Consider the following 14,744-nt stretch of genomic DNA (forward strand, 5'->3'; position numbering starts at 1 on the left):
AAATCGTCAGCTGCAGTCCTCGGATTTTACGACATGATGTGAAAGAGGACGGGGCAAAGGTGAGCTGTTAGCAGGGAGCTGGGCGGGGCCTCGGTCCCCGGGCACGTCTTCCTTCTCGCCAGCTGCGTGTGCCCTGGGCGGCCCAGGGCGCCAGCAGGGAGGCCCCCGGGACACAGGCCCGCAGAGCCTCCCGGGGACAGGCCACTCCGCACCCCGCTCTGCGTCGGCCACCACGCCTACTCGCTGCCCTCTGCGTGCATCTTAGGTGCTGGAGGCTGCGGAACTGATGGAAACCGGCTCAGGGGGAAACGAGGAAAGGCAGAGAATTCGAGCAAGAGGTGGCCGGGGTCGTGCGCCATTGTCTCCCGCTGCCTCCCGAGCTGTTGTCATCTGTGCAGATCATCTGTGGAGGAGGCGGACCTTACGTTCTTCGTAGCAGAATTCTCCTTCGTTTTTCTTGCAACTGTCTGTCGTGTTTTTGCAAACAGTTTTATCAGGAGTAGAGTTTGATGTCTGCTCTTTTTGAACCTACCTAAAAGTGGAACGTTTTCCCCTGGCAAATGATTACTTACTTCTTTTGAAAAACGGACAAGCTTTTTTTTTTTTTTTCCTTTTTGGATCCAACTCAGCCCTTCAGAAAGGACTTCAGACTAAGAGGAGGAAGTGCAGGAGAACTAACTTCCTATTGTGCCTTACATAAAACATTTTGTTAAAATTAAGAGCGGCTCCAAGTGCAGAAGTCAATATTTGTGCAAAGGGCACAACGCCAGATGCAATCTTAAGACATCCTCAGTTTACTCTTTTTCTGTTTGACTCTTTAAAACACAAGTCTTTTACATTATGAAACCTAGCAAGTCAGGAGAAGGAAGTTAACATCAGAAAATACACTCTAGAAAAAGTACAGGATCTTTTGTTGATAATTTGCTACTTATTTCATAACTTAGATCAAGTAAGTGTTAAATATTCACAGTAATTTCGAGAAGAGACATTCGTGTCTGCAAAACTTCAATCTATTGCATTTTCGGCCAGGTTTCTGTACAATTACAAAATTTCATCTGTCAGTGCTTTTCTGTAGAATTCCTTATGGTCAGTCCTTCCCTCTGTGGATCCAGCTATACCTTCAAGGCGGGCTGCAGGATTCCTTTCTCAATCAGGTGAGTCTTCAGGGTTTTATATATATTTAACTGCTGTTCTGGTTGAAGCACCAACAACTGCTGTAGCACTTTGCTGGGATTCGGACCCCTGATAACGAAGCAGAAAAGGCCAAGTTCATGCTATTTGAAGAGAGCCAAGGGAAGCATATACCCCCAACTGAAACTAAATCATGCACTTAAGTGTAGAGTAACAGTGTTCACTTGCTCAAGCTCACTTCAGTGCCCAATGTTAGTGTCGAAGGAGAAAAAGCCCCAGAAATATTCTGCATCACGAGGCATTCAGTCTAGGTTTGGGAAGAATGCACAAACACAAAACCCAGGAACAACATTAGGCAATCCAGGGGATGCAGATCTGAGTTCTACAAAACTTCTCAAAACGGCAACCTGAGTTAAAGGTGGGGACAGGGAACAAATCCTGACTGGACAAGACACAAAAACTATCCGGTAAGAAAAGGAGCAAAAGTCCCAATGGATGAAGGTAAGCCAGAAGAGGACATGAAAAATAATACTTTAAATTTTTAGCTTCAAAGAAACTTTGAGTAGTGCCCCTGGGGTATATGAATGTTCGAGAGACAGGACACCGAGGTGCTAACCCAGCACTGCAACCGCTACCCAGGATCTACAGTAGATGCCCCAGCGTCTGTCCAAACACAGTCTTCGGTGAACCCCAATATAGTAAAAAGTGGGTCTTTTTCTAGTTGAAAGGAGGGCGAGGAGGCAGCCCGCCGGCCCTCCTCACCCACCTGCCAGCAGTCCCAGTGGTGGCGAAGCGAGCCCGGGGAGAGCTGAGGCAGCAACGAGGCAGTGGTACAACGCGCTCCCCCTTCTCTCCCAGGGACACCTCCTCCAGCTGCTCCCCCAACGTCCCCCCTCCAGCCCTCCTCTTCCCACCCTTCTGCGTTGCACTCTGAGTCAGAAAAGGTCCTAAACAGGCCTCTTACCCTTTCCCCGCTCTGACACTTTTACAGTCAGAGATTCCTAACTCCCCCCTACCTGCCCCCACCCGGACTCTAGAACTCAATCCATTCACACCTGTGTGATCTTCTACAGTGCTATTCTGTCAAATTCAGAATGAACTGAATTCAGATTTTAATGTCCATGTATCGTTCTCTGCAATTTCTACAGTCCATTTGAAAACGAGAAACAGATCATGGTTCACTTCTTGTAAACAGAGATTAGTAAAATCCAATGGAGAAGAGCAAGACATAAATGATGTATGGAGAAGGGCACCGAATTCCGAGAAAGACATTTACACAGGTAACTAAATTTATGACTAGGACTGTTCAGTTCAAACGGAATTATAGGAAATAGAAAACCCAGCAACAAAAAGAAATGTCTGCTATAGAGGGATATCACAGAAGTCTTTGATTAAAAAACCACACCACAGCACAGACTAGCCATCCCACGGGTTAACTTCATGCACGTGGCTCAGCTCATGTGCCAGAAGTGTGGCCAGATGTCTCTCACAGCCACTGTCTACTCAAGCCGGGGCACAGCTTGTCTTTCATGTCTTCAAAAGATTCAGCAACTTCGTAACAAACCCAGAGTAGGGCCCACAGATATAACAAGTTCAGCTAAATGCAAAATTATGTCAGCAGGTGCTCGCGGCTCCATGTGCCCTGGCACTAGCCCTGTATTCCTAATAGTCTAAATACTTGCTTTCAAATGGTAGGCAACAGGGCTCAGCATGACTTTTCTCTAGTGAGACAACAGCAGGTTAAAAAAAAAAAAAAAAAAGGTGAGTTAATGCCCTAAAAGCTTTACCATCTGAAAATAGAGTTCTAATGATTTAAATATTAATTACTAATACACAGATATATCGGGAACTGCCATATAAAGTGGATTAGATGCTCCAATTAGAAAGACGAAGGTTGGGGACGCCTGGGTGGCTCAGTGGGTTAAGCATCCACCTTTGGCTCAGGTCATGATTCCAGGGGTTGGGCTCTCTGCTCAGCAGGGAGGCTGCTTCTCCCTCTGCCACTCCCTACACTTGTGCTCTCTCTCTTGCTCTATCTCAAATAAATAAATAAAATCTTAAAAAAAAAAAAAAGACAAAGGTTGTCATCTGGATTATTAGAAAAAACTAAAATCAAGCTATATGCTTGTTAGAATAGAAGCACACTTTATATAAGGATAAAGGAATGCTACAAATAAAAGGACTGACAAAGAAACACTATATAAATACTAACCAAAAGAAAGCTGATGCCATTCTTCCAATATCCAACAAAATAGGTTTTTTTTTTTTAAAAGATTTTATTTATTTTTTTGACAGGGAGAAGCAGGCTTCNTGCTGAGCAGGGAGCCCGATGCGGGGCTCGATCCGAGGACCCTGGGATCATGGGATCATGACCTGAGCTGGAGGCAGACGCTTAATGACTGAGCTTATGACTGAGCCCCCCAGGCTCAACAAAATAGGTATTAAGCAAGTGGCCTATAAAGATGGACGTTATAGAATGACATTAGGAGCGATTCAGTAGGGAGATAGGACAGTCCTAAATGTGTATATACGTAAAACCACCTCAAAATACACAAAGCAAAAACTGGCAGACTAGGATTAGGTAAATTTACAATCACACTGGGAGGGGAGGGGCGTGGGTGGCTCAGTGGTTGAGCGTCCAACTCGGGATTTTGGCTCAGGTCATGCTCTCAGGGTTGTGAGGTTGGGCCCTAGTTGGGCTCTGCACTGGGTGTGGAACCTGCGTGGGATTCTTTCTCTCCCTCTGCCCCTCCCTGCTTGTGCTCTCTCTCTCTAAAATAAATACATAAATGTTTAAAAAACAACAACAATCACGGTGGGATATTTTGACAAAGCTCTCTTCCTGAAAAAAGTTGAAAAAAACAAAGCAAACAATCAGTACAGAAGACAGCTAAACCTCACCTAATGGGCGTGTACAGCCCTGCATCCCCGACACGCAGGTGCGCATGCGCTCCGTGGGCACGTGGCCACATACCTGAACAGACAATATGCTGGGGCACAAAACAAGTCTCCACAAATACAAAAACTGAAATAATACAGAGTATGCTTTCTGACCACATGGAATGAGGGCAAAAGTCAATAAAGGAAGGAGAATGAGGAAATCTCCATTTGTTTGGAAAGCAGTCAATACACATTTAAATAATCCGCATATCAAAGCAGGTATCACACTGGAAATCAGGAAATATTTGTAATTGATGATGAAAATGCAAACATAACAGTAAGATAAGAAGGCAGTACTTAAGAGGGAATTTACAGTCTTAGATGATTAGACAAGAAGGCTGAAAATCAATAACCTAAGCTTTATCTCAAGAATCTCAAAAAGCAACAGCAAATTGCATCTAAAGAAAGATGAAGGAGTGAAAGGTGCAGGTGGGCATCAGTGACACAGAACGTTAACAAAGCCAGCATTTGATTCCTTGAAAAGATTAATGAAATAAACTCCTAACAAGACTGCTCAAGAAAAATAAAAAATAGAAAATTCCTACACTGCTCTGGGTATATATTTAAAATATGTGTTTGGGGATCTACAAATATGAGTTTCTAAGTACTCTCTGAAGGAAATCCATGTTTCCTGCGGTCAGCTACTTTGTAGAGACCACGGCAAGTAAAGGGAACACGTGCTTGCGGTAGTTTGCTTTCGCACCTCAAACTAGCATTGTGCGGCGGAGCCAAAACCTTACAGGTGTAACAAGAATAAACCACCCTATATCAAAAAGCAACACCCCTCCATTCACCCCACTTCTCCACCCCCCATACCACCATAATCCCCTGGCCTGCTTTATTTTTCTCCATGGCGCTTACCACCAGCTAGCAAACTGGGTTTGTTTTTTGCCCGTTTCTGCCCCTTCTCTCTCCAGCTCCCCAGTAAGAATGTAAGCTCTGAGGGCGGGCACTTTGTTCTTTGCTGTACGCATGCCTAGAACATTCCCCAACACATCACAGGCTCTCAAGCAGTAACTGGTGGACTGGAGGAATTACTACATCCTCCTCCTTTTTAGTTAGTACTCACTGTCGCTGTATACATACCACAGAAAATGGGAACACTGATGATTCAATCCAGTACCGTCCACATTACCTACATTTTACCTTGGTCCTACTAAAGACCATGACATATACTATTATTTAAGTTATTCAAATGTGTGTAAAATAATTATAATTTAATTACTTCTTCTTAATTTCTCCTTAATCATACTTCTCAGGGCTACAATGTGACACAAACTCCAGGGGCCACCATTCCCTCTTTATACTATAAATTACTATTGACAGAAAAAGTAACTCATTCAAACTAATGCCTGTAGAAATGAGAACTCCAAGAAGTCATCTAATAAAACATTTTTTAAAAATCTAAAAGTACCTTATAAAACTCGTGATGTACACGTGCACAAAAGTTGCCATCAAATACTGACAATCAAATCTGTCCATTATCCCGCCATGTCCAGGAATGGTGTTTGCAAAATCCTTCAGAAACAAACAGACATATAAGTAAATGTTCAAAAAATCACCTGCTATAAAACTCCTACCTGTAAATGTCTCTTGGCATCAGAGGCTCTAAGGAAAATACTTTACTACTGGATTTCCTCACTAAATACAGACTTACTAAAATGTGTCTCATAAGTTAAAAACACATCTTTCAAATATGTACCCTCATTAGAATGATTACCAAATTGACCAAAAGCATCCAAGTAACACTAGTTAAATATTAATTAAGTCTAGCACCAACTTTTTTTAGTTAATAAAGCTTTTTCTAAATCAAAAGCACTATGGGCTATTATCAACCTAATATTGTTCTAGCTTACTTTTCTGTTTAACCAGAAATTATTTGGGGCGCTCTTTTTAGTAGTGTTGACAGATGTACAGCGAGTTCTAACTCATGTTTATCCTAATGGTTTCTACTCTGAAATATTTTGCTACTACAATATATATTCTTCTTTAAGTATTGGGGTAAAAGAGAATCAAAATAGATCATGTGGGACACGTTAGTCCATTAAATGGCCAAGCGGGGGGAATGGTTAGTAAGTCTCTCAGGTGGACTCTGTAGACATAGCCACGTGTCTGGATGCTAAATATACGGAAATGACGGACTGCTCGTCTAGCGTACGCAGGCCACCTAAAAACACCGAAATGCAACAGCTATTATACCTTCATTTCAGACATGCAAAATGATCTATCATTCAAGAAGAAAGCTTGCATTAGACACCACTAAAGAAAATACCGTTCTAAACGTAACATTTCTGTTTCAAACAATTATTGAAAAATTCTTCCGTTACTTTTTGCCAACACGTTTCCTTCCTTCTCTTCCCTACTCTCTGAAGCAACAAGGGAGCCACAGTAACTCCATTCCATTCTGCTGTCTGCAGCCTTGACAGCACAGTCTTCAGGCACAGCTGTTGCTGTGGTTCATTGCGGACACACGTTGTCTTCCCTACTAGGTGGCGAGCATCTCGAGAACAGGGACATCTAATACGCTTCCGCACACTGCATTCCACCTAACATAGTATCTTCCCCATTTTAAGTCCTCACCAAGTTCATTTATTTATTTCCCTGGCTTCTGCGGCCCCGTGGGATCTGGCCCCACCAATTTCTGCAGTCTGATTGCCGCCTCTCTACCACAGTCACCCTGTTCTCACTCCCCTTCAAACAGGCTAAGTTCCTCCTCTCCTTTGCACTCGCTGGAACTCTCTGCCTTTGATTTCTGTAGGACTCATTCTCCTTTTCTCAGACCTCTGCTCAAATGCACCTCCTCCAGAGAAGGCTGCCCTGTTCACCCCACCTTCAGGGCCACTCTCTGATGCCCAACGGCACAACATTCAGTCCTAGTGAAGGCATGTGAGGACAGCGGGGATAACAGGGTAAATATATGTGACTTTATGAGAATCCAAATTAAACGAAATATAGGGATAATTATAAGTATCTGGAAGAGAGATCAGCAAACTATGTCCCGTAGTCCGAGTCTAATCTACTGCCTGTTTTTGTAAATAAAGTTTTATTAAAACCCGGTCAGGTCCATTCATTGACATATTGCCCACAAGGCTTTGCAGTACAGTGGCAGAGTTCAGAGTTGAGTAGTTGCAACATGATTAATAAATGATTTCTCTCTTTATAGAAAGAGTTTACTGACCCCAGATCTAGTAGATGGATGGTTATATCCAAAGGCTCTCCTTGCTTATCTCTTCAAGTGAGACTATGGCACAACAAGTAAACTTCAGACAATTCATAGCTGGATTTTTGGATAAGCACTTGAAGGACCAAGATTCTGTGCTTGTCCCAACATTAAGTGACATATTCCAATTCTATAAATGAGGCTGACGTAACACTTTAAAATGTATTAACATGGCATGTCCAAAATTTAACGAGAGAGAATATATTCAAGTCAGCCAGGAAGCATTTCTGTGAGGCTGAAACAAACAGGATATAAAAGTTTTTGCCCAGAGGCTTAATGTGGGAGACCAAGAGAGAACCAAATTACAACTGTATTATATTCTCTAATCATATTCTTTATTAGTGTAACAAAGATTCTAAACACACACCTTGATTTTGAAAGCTCTTTTGAATCCACTGGCAAAGAAGCCTCCAAAAGGGCCAATCAAAGATGCAAATGTGGAAAGAGCAATGCTGTGTATCTGGAAAGGATATAAGCTCACTGTTTCCTAAAGAGAAAATAAAGGGGGAAGGGATTTAACTGCATTAAAACTGTATTTGAGCATGCCACCTAAACTAAGAACCATGATATACAAATAATAAGTCAAACCATTATACTACATTTTTGTTAACTTCATAAACTTTCAAGATCACGGGAGAAGAATATGTTGTAAGCTCTCATTCCCATCCTCTACTTAGCTAGCACTCTCCATTCCCTAAGCATACTGACAGCACCGGGCACACCAAAATCTTGCAGTTGGCAAGATACTCTAGTTCATCTAGAAACGTCTACAACACTTGAGTTGTAGACTTACACTAACAATCAGTTGAGTTAATTTCTGAATTTCTTACCCGTAGAACTTTATAATCATAACTGTTGTATTTTATTTTACTTTGATTTTATATGACAAAATGAGGGAAAAGTTTGTCTTTAAGTTGCTTTAAAGAAGACCACCAAATTGCGCATCAGCAAGACAGTCATAAAAGATTCAGGAAGGACATAATACAAATTAAGAAGAATTCTGCAGGCAAATTATTTTTTTAAATTCTTGGTTCTTGCTCCACTTTAAATAAACTGACTACCATTTGTAGTCAGTGCATAAATAGGTACGGCTTTAGAAAGATCATTCAGAACACCAATCTTTGGACCTGTTCTCAAAGCAAAGGCCTTACCCCTAATCAAAGATTGGTAGGATCAAAAAGTTTTATAGCAGAAAACAGATGGCTTGGACGTTGAAAAAAATTCTTGGATTCGATGTATTGCTCACTCAGAGAGAGAAATTGTTGGTTAACCTGTTCCTCAAAAATTACAGACTTTAAAAATAGTTGATACACACACACACACACACACACACACACACACACACGGACCAACCACCTCCCAGTCTTGACGGCATAGATCAGCAGGGTTCTAATGGACAGCATGTCAACATGCTTCAGTGAGAGATCTCAACACTGCCTTTGAATGGCAACAGTGTGCCATTTCAAAGGGAATTTGAAAGGGAAATTGACACTTTAGAAGGAGCAGCTTTCAGGGGCGCCTGGGTGGCACAGCGGTTAGGTGTCTGCCTTCGGCTCAGGGCGTGATCCCGGCGTTATGGGATCGAGCCCCACATCAGGCTCCTCCGCTATGAGCCTGATTCTTCCTCTCCCACTCCCCCTGCTTGTGTTCCCTCTCTCGCTGGCTATCTCTATCTCTGTCAAATAAATAAATAAATAAAATCTTAAAAAAAAAAAAAAAAAGAAGGAGCTTTCTGTACTATTAAAGGTCCCCTAAAAATCAAGGATTCTTTGAGCTGTTGATTTAATTAAGCTTTAAATTGAGTCGGTGCCTACCAGTTACAAGTGAAGTTCATTGTAACCCATTTGATTGGTAGAAATCTACGGAATACTGAAAAATGTTTTCAAAACAAATACAAGATAAATTACTATCAGTGATCATCCAAACCACCAGGTAGGTAAATTCCTAACAGACAACTCATTTGTGATAGTAATATTCATTTTATGTTCAAGAAAGGGAAATCACAAGGGGACAGAAAATATTATTGAGGCTAAGCAGACAGTGATACCACTTCTGTATCATAGAGTTAAAAATTCTGTAGAAATTGATTTCTTGTAAAAAGTTTAGTCCTACTTTTAAATGAACCTTAATCTTTGGGATACAGGATCCTTAACCATGTTTATCTTACCTGTCTCAACACTGTCTTTAAAAACGGAGGAAGTGAATAACTCTGAAGCTTGAAAAGTTCGGAGGGTTCACATTCTGTAACAAAGGAGTTTACATCACTTCGGTATTCCACTGGGCAGACGAAGTATTGGTATTTGGATAACACGTAGGCAGCCTGAATAACAAAGCAAGAGTCCATGAAACATTGAATGGGGGGAAAAATTATATAAATAAATAAATAAATAAATAAATATCCCTTTTCATTAGACTCTTCAAAAATTAAACTAACATTTTTGTATACTTATCTTTTATCCAGCCATTTTATTGTACCTTTGATTCTCACCTCTTTTAATAAAAACCTAAATTCCGTAACTGTACACTAATTTTTAAAACATTATCTGTTATGCATAGCTAAATGTCAATTATTTTTAACAAACTTTTTCCGCAAGTTGGGCTCACAACAGCACCCCCTAAGTCAATTAGCCGGTACGGGTTAAGGAGGCAGAGTTCTTCAACATCATTTGCATTCTCTGCTTTACTCAAAGCCGCTACTCGTCCCCAGCACCTGTGTCCCCCTTAAGGCAGAACAACTGTTAGAAACTACCAAAACACAACAGCACGGCAATGGGTCCCAAGCCCGGCTGTACATTAGAATCAGCTGGGGGAGTTAACTGATTTGGGATAGAGCTGGGACACAGATTTTGTATCAGATCCCCAGGTAATCCAGATGTGAGACCATGATCAGAGCTACTGGGGTACAGAATTGGTTCTGGTTAGTGGGTTTCAATAAATACATTATTAACATTTTGTGACCTAGTTTTTTAGGTTTAGAACAGATTAATAAAACTTGCCATCATTTTTCAAAATATAAATAAAACTCCCAGCAAAACTCACAATGAATCCAAACACGACTGTGGAAAAGAAACCGCCAATGAATCCTTCCCAAGTCTTTTTAGGAGACAACTAAAAAAGTCCAGATAAATTAAAGAGTTACTACTGCACTCACAAAACACACAAATACATATGCAAACTCTCTTCAGTGAATTCCCACAATACCTTGTATATCTCTATTTTTTTTCTTATTGGAATGGTTCTGCAACACTTTTTCCTTCATTCCATGATCCTGATTTATTTGTGCAAATTTCTCTAGTAATATCTAACATATTAGACCCTCAAACATTTGACATACTCTGAATATATCTGTTTCTGTATAACCTCAACTTATTTTTTTTCTCTCTCAAAGAATGATCAACTCTAGATTGAAATCATTGTCCCATGACTTTTATGCTTATACAAACCCCCACAATAGTGTAGTTCTTGCAGTAAGGATACGATGTACTCATTCCAAGTGCATTTGGTCTGTATTGACTTACTACTGACAAAAAAATAGAATGAGTATAACAAAACACGGACATTGCAGCACACCAGATTTTCGTATATTCCCAAAAATGCCATGCATACAACAGACCTCTTTCTGAAATGGCAAAACACTCCAGATACAGTATTTGCTCCACAAGTATTCACATATCCTTCTCCCTTTGGTCACAATCTATGTCTGTCTCCATGAAGAAAGGAACATGTTGTGCTTCTAAGAATAGATACTGTTTCAGATTCCGGCTATTGTTTCTCAGTCAATGGGGCATTCAGGCAGAGATATCTGGAGGAAAGTTTGGAAATCAGTGATGCAGGGGCAGGAGGAAAAGATTTGGGAGTGGACAGCGCTAACTGCCTGAGGTGCCCTATAAGATAAGGATTGATATACGGGGGATCTGGTCATCAGGAGATCACTGATGACCTCCATGATGACCCTTTCAGTGGCTGGGTGTGGACAGAAGCCAAATAAATATCAGACAGAAGTTTATGCAGACAGAAATAGGTGACAGGCTAAATAAGCTACATGATCTCTTTACAGATATCTTGTCCTAATGATGTCCATAAAGCCCAAAGGCAAAAGTGTTGACAGAAACAGTTTCTTGACAAATCTGTTAACAATCCTGCCACAGAGAAGACACTGATATACACCATTTCCTAAGATAATTCAGTATTACTGTCACGAAGTAGGAGTTGACTCAAATTCAAAAGCGCCTGTTGATTATTTTAAAGATGATTTATCAGGCACCTGTGTGGCTGTGTGTTGGGCATCTGGCGCTTGATTTCGGCACAGGTAATGATCTCAGGCTCCTGGGCTTGAGCCCGGTGTCAGGCTCTGTGCTCAGCAAGGGAGTCTGCTTGGGGATTCTCTCTCCCTTCATCTGCCCCTCCCCCCAACTTGTGTTTTCTCTCTTTCTCAAATATATATAAATCTTAAAAAAAAATAAAGGTAGCATCAAATTAAATTGATCTATATCAAATTGATTTAGGGGTTAACTTGTTTAATTACATACGGGTACATTATACAACTAATCCAGCCGGTAGATTCACTAGAAGTCTATGTTCAAAATCAGACAGTAACATTCTTCTACAACCGTAACAGCCTCTTTGAAGGCTTCCTGAGCCAAAAACTTCTCATCTGGTATAGAAGCCTTGAATATTCAATCACTTGCTCTTATGCTGAAACAGCTTTAGAAATGCTTATATATATATATATATATATGGCTTGCTTGCCAGTATCCCTACAGCTCAGCCTGGAGGGGAAGAATTTATGGAAGATTTTCCTGAAAGAGAAGCAGTCCATGCTTTCCTCTGGAAACACTTATGCTACTCTTGTATCATTCTGATCAAATAGGCTTTGTATCTGTACAACTGTCTCCATCCCTCCAAACTGCCTTCATATAGTAACATCAAAATAGCCAATTAACATATTTGTGGGAATATTATTAAACACTTTGCCCAATACGTGAATGGAGTGAATTGAATCTAAAGCCCCAACATAAAAAGTTTTTTTTTAATCAGTTCTAGTAAAAAATCTGTTTTTCCATGAGGAATTGGTTTCTCTCTTCCCCAAAATGAGAACTGTATAACTTTTTTCCTTCTTTGCCTCCACTGACTGTGAGTAGAACCAAATCAAAGGCAAAATAACATGGTCTGCTCATATGTATTTTCTTTCCCTTATCTTAACTTTCACTTATTACTTGCATTACCACTATTTTATTGTAGGGCCTCAGGGGTTTTTTTGAAATGAGTTTGGGTGTAAAAGTTTTATGAATGGACATGAGTCTGTGAAGATGGGTAAGTGCACACTTTCAAAACATCTGGTAAAGGAGGTGATAGATGAAATGGCTTGGGGGAGAGCAGAGTCTAGGAAAGGCTTGTTTGCAGGGCTGCGAGAGAATGGAAGAAAGAAGACTTGCACTGTACCTAATGGAAAGAAAGCAGCAGAAAAATGAAATGAGCCTTCACAAGATGGAGGATAACGGATGGAGTCAGGTCCTTATTGAGGAGCCAAGAGACTATCTCATGAAGAATCTAGATGGAATCCCTGGGAAATATGGCTCATTGCCCCTACACTGTGGCTGTTAAATACGGCTATGGGAAAATCAAAGCACCTCACAGATAAACATGTGCAACAGCACCGAATTGTTGGAAATTTTCTCCAGTGGCTCATCTTTAAGGTTATGGTAATGGCTTGCTTGAGATGTTGTTCCATTACCTTAATTAATGGAGTCCTCCCAAAAAAAAATCCAAAAAGGTAAGCAGTTATGTCATTGCAGATAACACTTGATATTGGAACAAGGAACCTTAAAGAAATCAGAAAAAAAGTCCTTATTATTAAGTGGCAAACATTTATACAGGTTATGACTCATAATGAACCAATGCAATAACCCTTTGGATTATACTGCAGCCTCATCCAGAACATAACATTTGCCAAAACATTAGTAGAAATGATAAATATCAAGTAAATTTGCCCAGATCTGCTTAATGCAATTCAGCAGAGCAAAACCTATAAATAAACCAACATACCAGGAGAATATTGCTAAGGAAAATATTAAAAAATTAATTTTAATATTAAGCAATCCATTTCTATAGCTATGGACTTTCAAATTTCAGTTTTATGAGGAACAAGTTATAACAGCACAAGGAATTTAAAAAAGCAGTCTTTCAAAATGGAAATGAGTCATTTGTTTAGACAATATAATCTCATAAATTTATACCAAGCTCTTAATACAAATTCTTTTCAGGAATAACTATCAATTTTATTTCTACCTTAGCCTATAGTTACATTAAACCCTACTAATTGTACAGAACCTACTAATTTCAGTAACTGTTCCCTATCAATTGAAAGTTTGCATATGGAAGACAATCTTAAAATGATTCTGTTTTACACATACACACACACACACAACTTGTTATTAAAAAAAAAAAAACATAAAGCTGTGAAGGGTTTTGACAAAACCTACCAACTATAAAAGATTTTAATTAATGGGTTAAAAAGAATGTGGGGATAATATGGTCAGATTTCTTAAATTGTTTTTCTCCACTCTGATCTTTAACGAATAATTTTTATAATTTTAAACTAATAAAAATGCTTTCTCAATCTTCAAGGCACTGCTAGACAGTAAGGAATTCCATCTGAAATCTGGACACCCACTCCTGTATAGAGGCAGAGCAGAACCTACCCAACTTTCACCCAGAGAAAATACACTGCCAGCACACAGTTTGCTAACAAGCAACCTTTCATGTTCTTTTGCATTCCACAAAAACAATATACTCTTTTTAAAGTCTACGTATGTTTTGTAAAAAGCCACATTAAGGTGTAGTAACACCTGAAAATGTAATTAATTTTTGGAGCTTTTATGAGGACTTCCTGCATTTTATTTGGAACCCAAAAAAGGGTTTTCAAGTTGTTTAACAAAGTGTTTGTCTTCAGTTGTCAAATACTAAGCAAAACTCAGTAAGATATTTTAGTGAAATAGAGCAACAACAAAGTACATTTTAGTAGAAATCTACAAGACACTGTCCAGTGTGAAAGAGCTTTAAAAAAGCTAGGACATAAATACAAAGCAGCATAACGCCGTCCCCTTACCATATCATGCCTTCAAACAGATTTTGGATGACAAGATGTGACTGAGTAACTGTTATCAGTAAAGTGACATGAGTCCATGCGAACTGTTAATAGCCCAACAACACAATAATTAGTGAACACAGCTGATCAGTGCAGCCCTGGAGCAATAGCAATTTTGAAACACAAATTTCTAGCATGACTTTTGGTCAAATTTTGTAAGATAGGGATGTACAAAATAAATGTGGTTAGTAAATTATAGTCATTTTGGTGCCTACTGGAACCTTAAAACCATGAAGACATTTAACAAAGTAATCTTAATTTCTATACAGATGGAATGCTAACAATACTGAGAAAGACTACTGAATT

General features: G+C 39.9%; 1 protein-coding gene across 1 annotated transcript in view; it reads right to left on the reverse strand.

The window, feature by feature from the left end:
- Positions 1-580: 580 nt before the first annotated feature.
- Positions 581-14,744, reverse strand: part of CDS1 (CDP-diacylglycerol synthase 1) — a 58,324-nt gene continuing 44,160 nt past the window's right edge. Inside the window, exons 7-13 of the mRNA XM_008693361.2 lie at positions 14,400-14,482; positions 13,026-13,113; positions 10,331-10,399; positions 9,459-9,611; positions 7,659-7,778; positions 5,486-5,589; positions 581-1,242 (exon numbers count right to left, since the gene is read on the reverse strand). Coding sequence (XP_008691583.2) covers positions 1,113-1,242; positions 5,486-5,589; positions 7,659-7,778; positions 9,459-9,611; positions 10,331-10,399; positions 13,026-13,113; positions 14,400-14,482 — 747 coding nt within the window. The 3' untranslated portion in view covers positions 581-1,112. The remainder of the gene's footprint in view (positions 1,243-5,485; positions 5,590-7,658; positions 7,779-9,458; positions 9,612-10,330; positions 10,400-13,025; positions 13,114-14,399; positions 14,483-14,744) is intronic.

This window comes from Ursus maritimus, unplaced genomic scaffold (genome assembly GCF_017311325.1).
Source record: "Ursus maritimus isolate PB19 unplaced genomic scaffold, ASM1731132v1 scaffold_8, whole genome shotgun sequence".
Classification (NCBI taxonomy): Eukaryota; Metazoa; Chordata; class Mammalia; order Carnivora; family Ursidae; genus Ursus; species Ursus maritimus.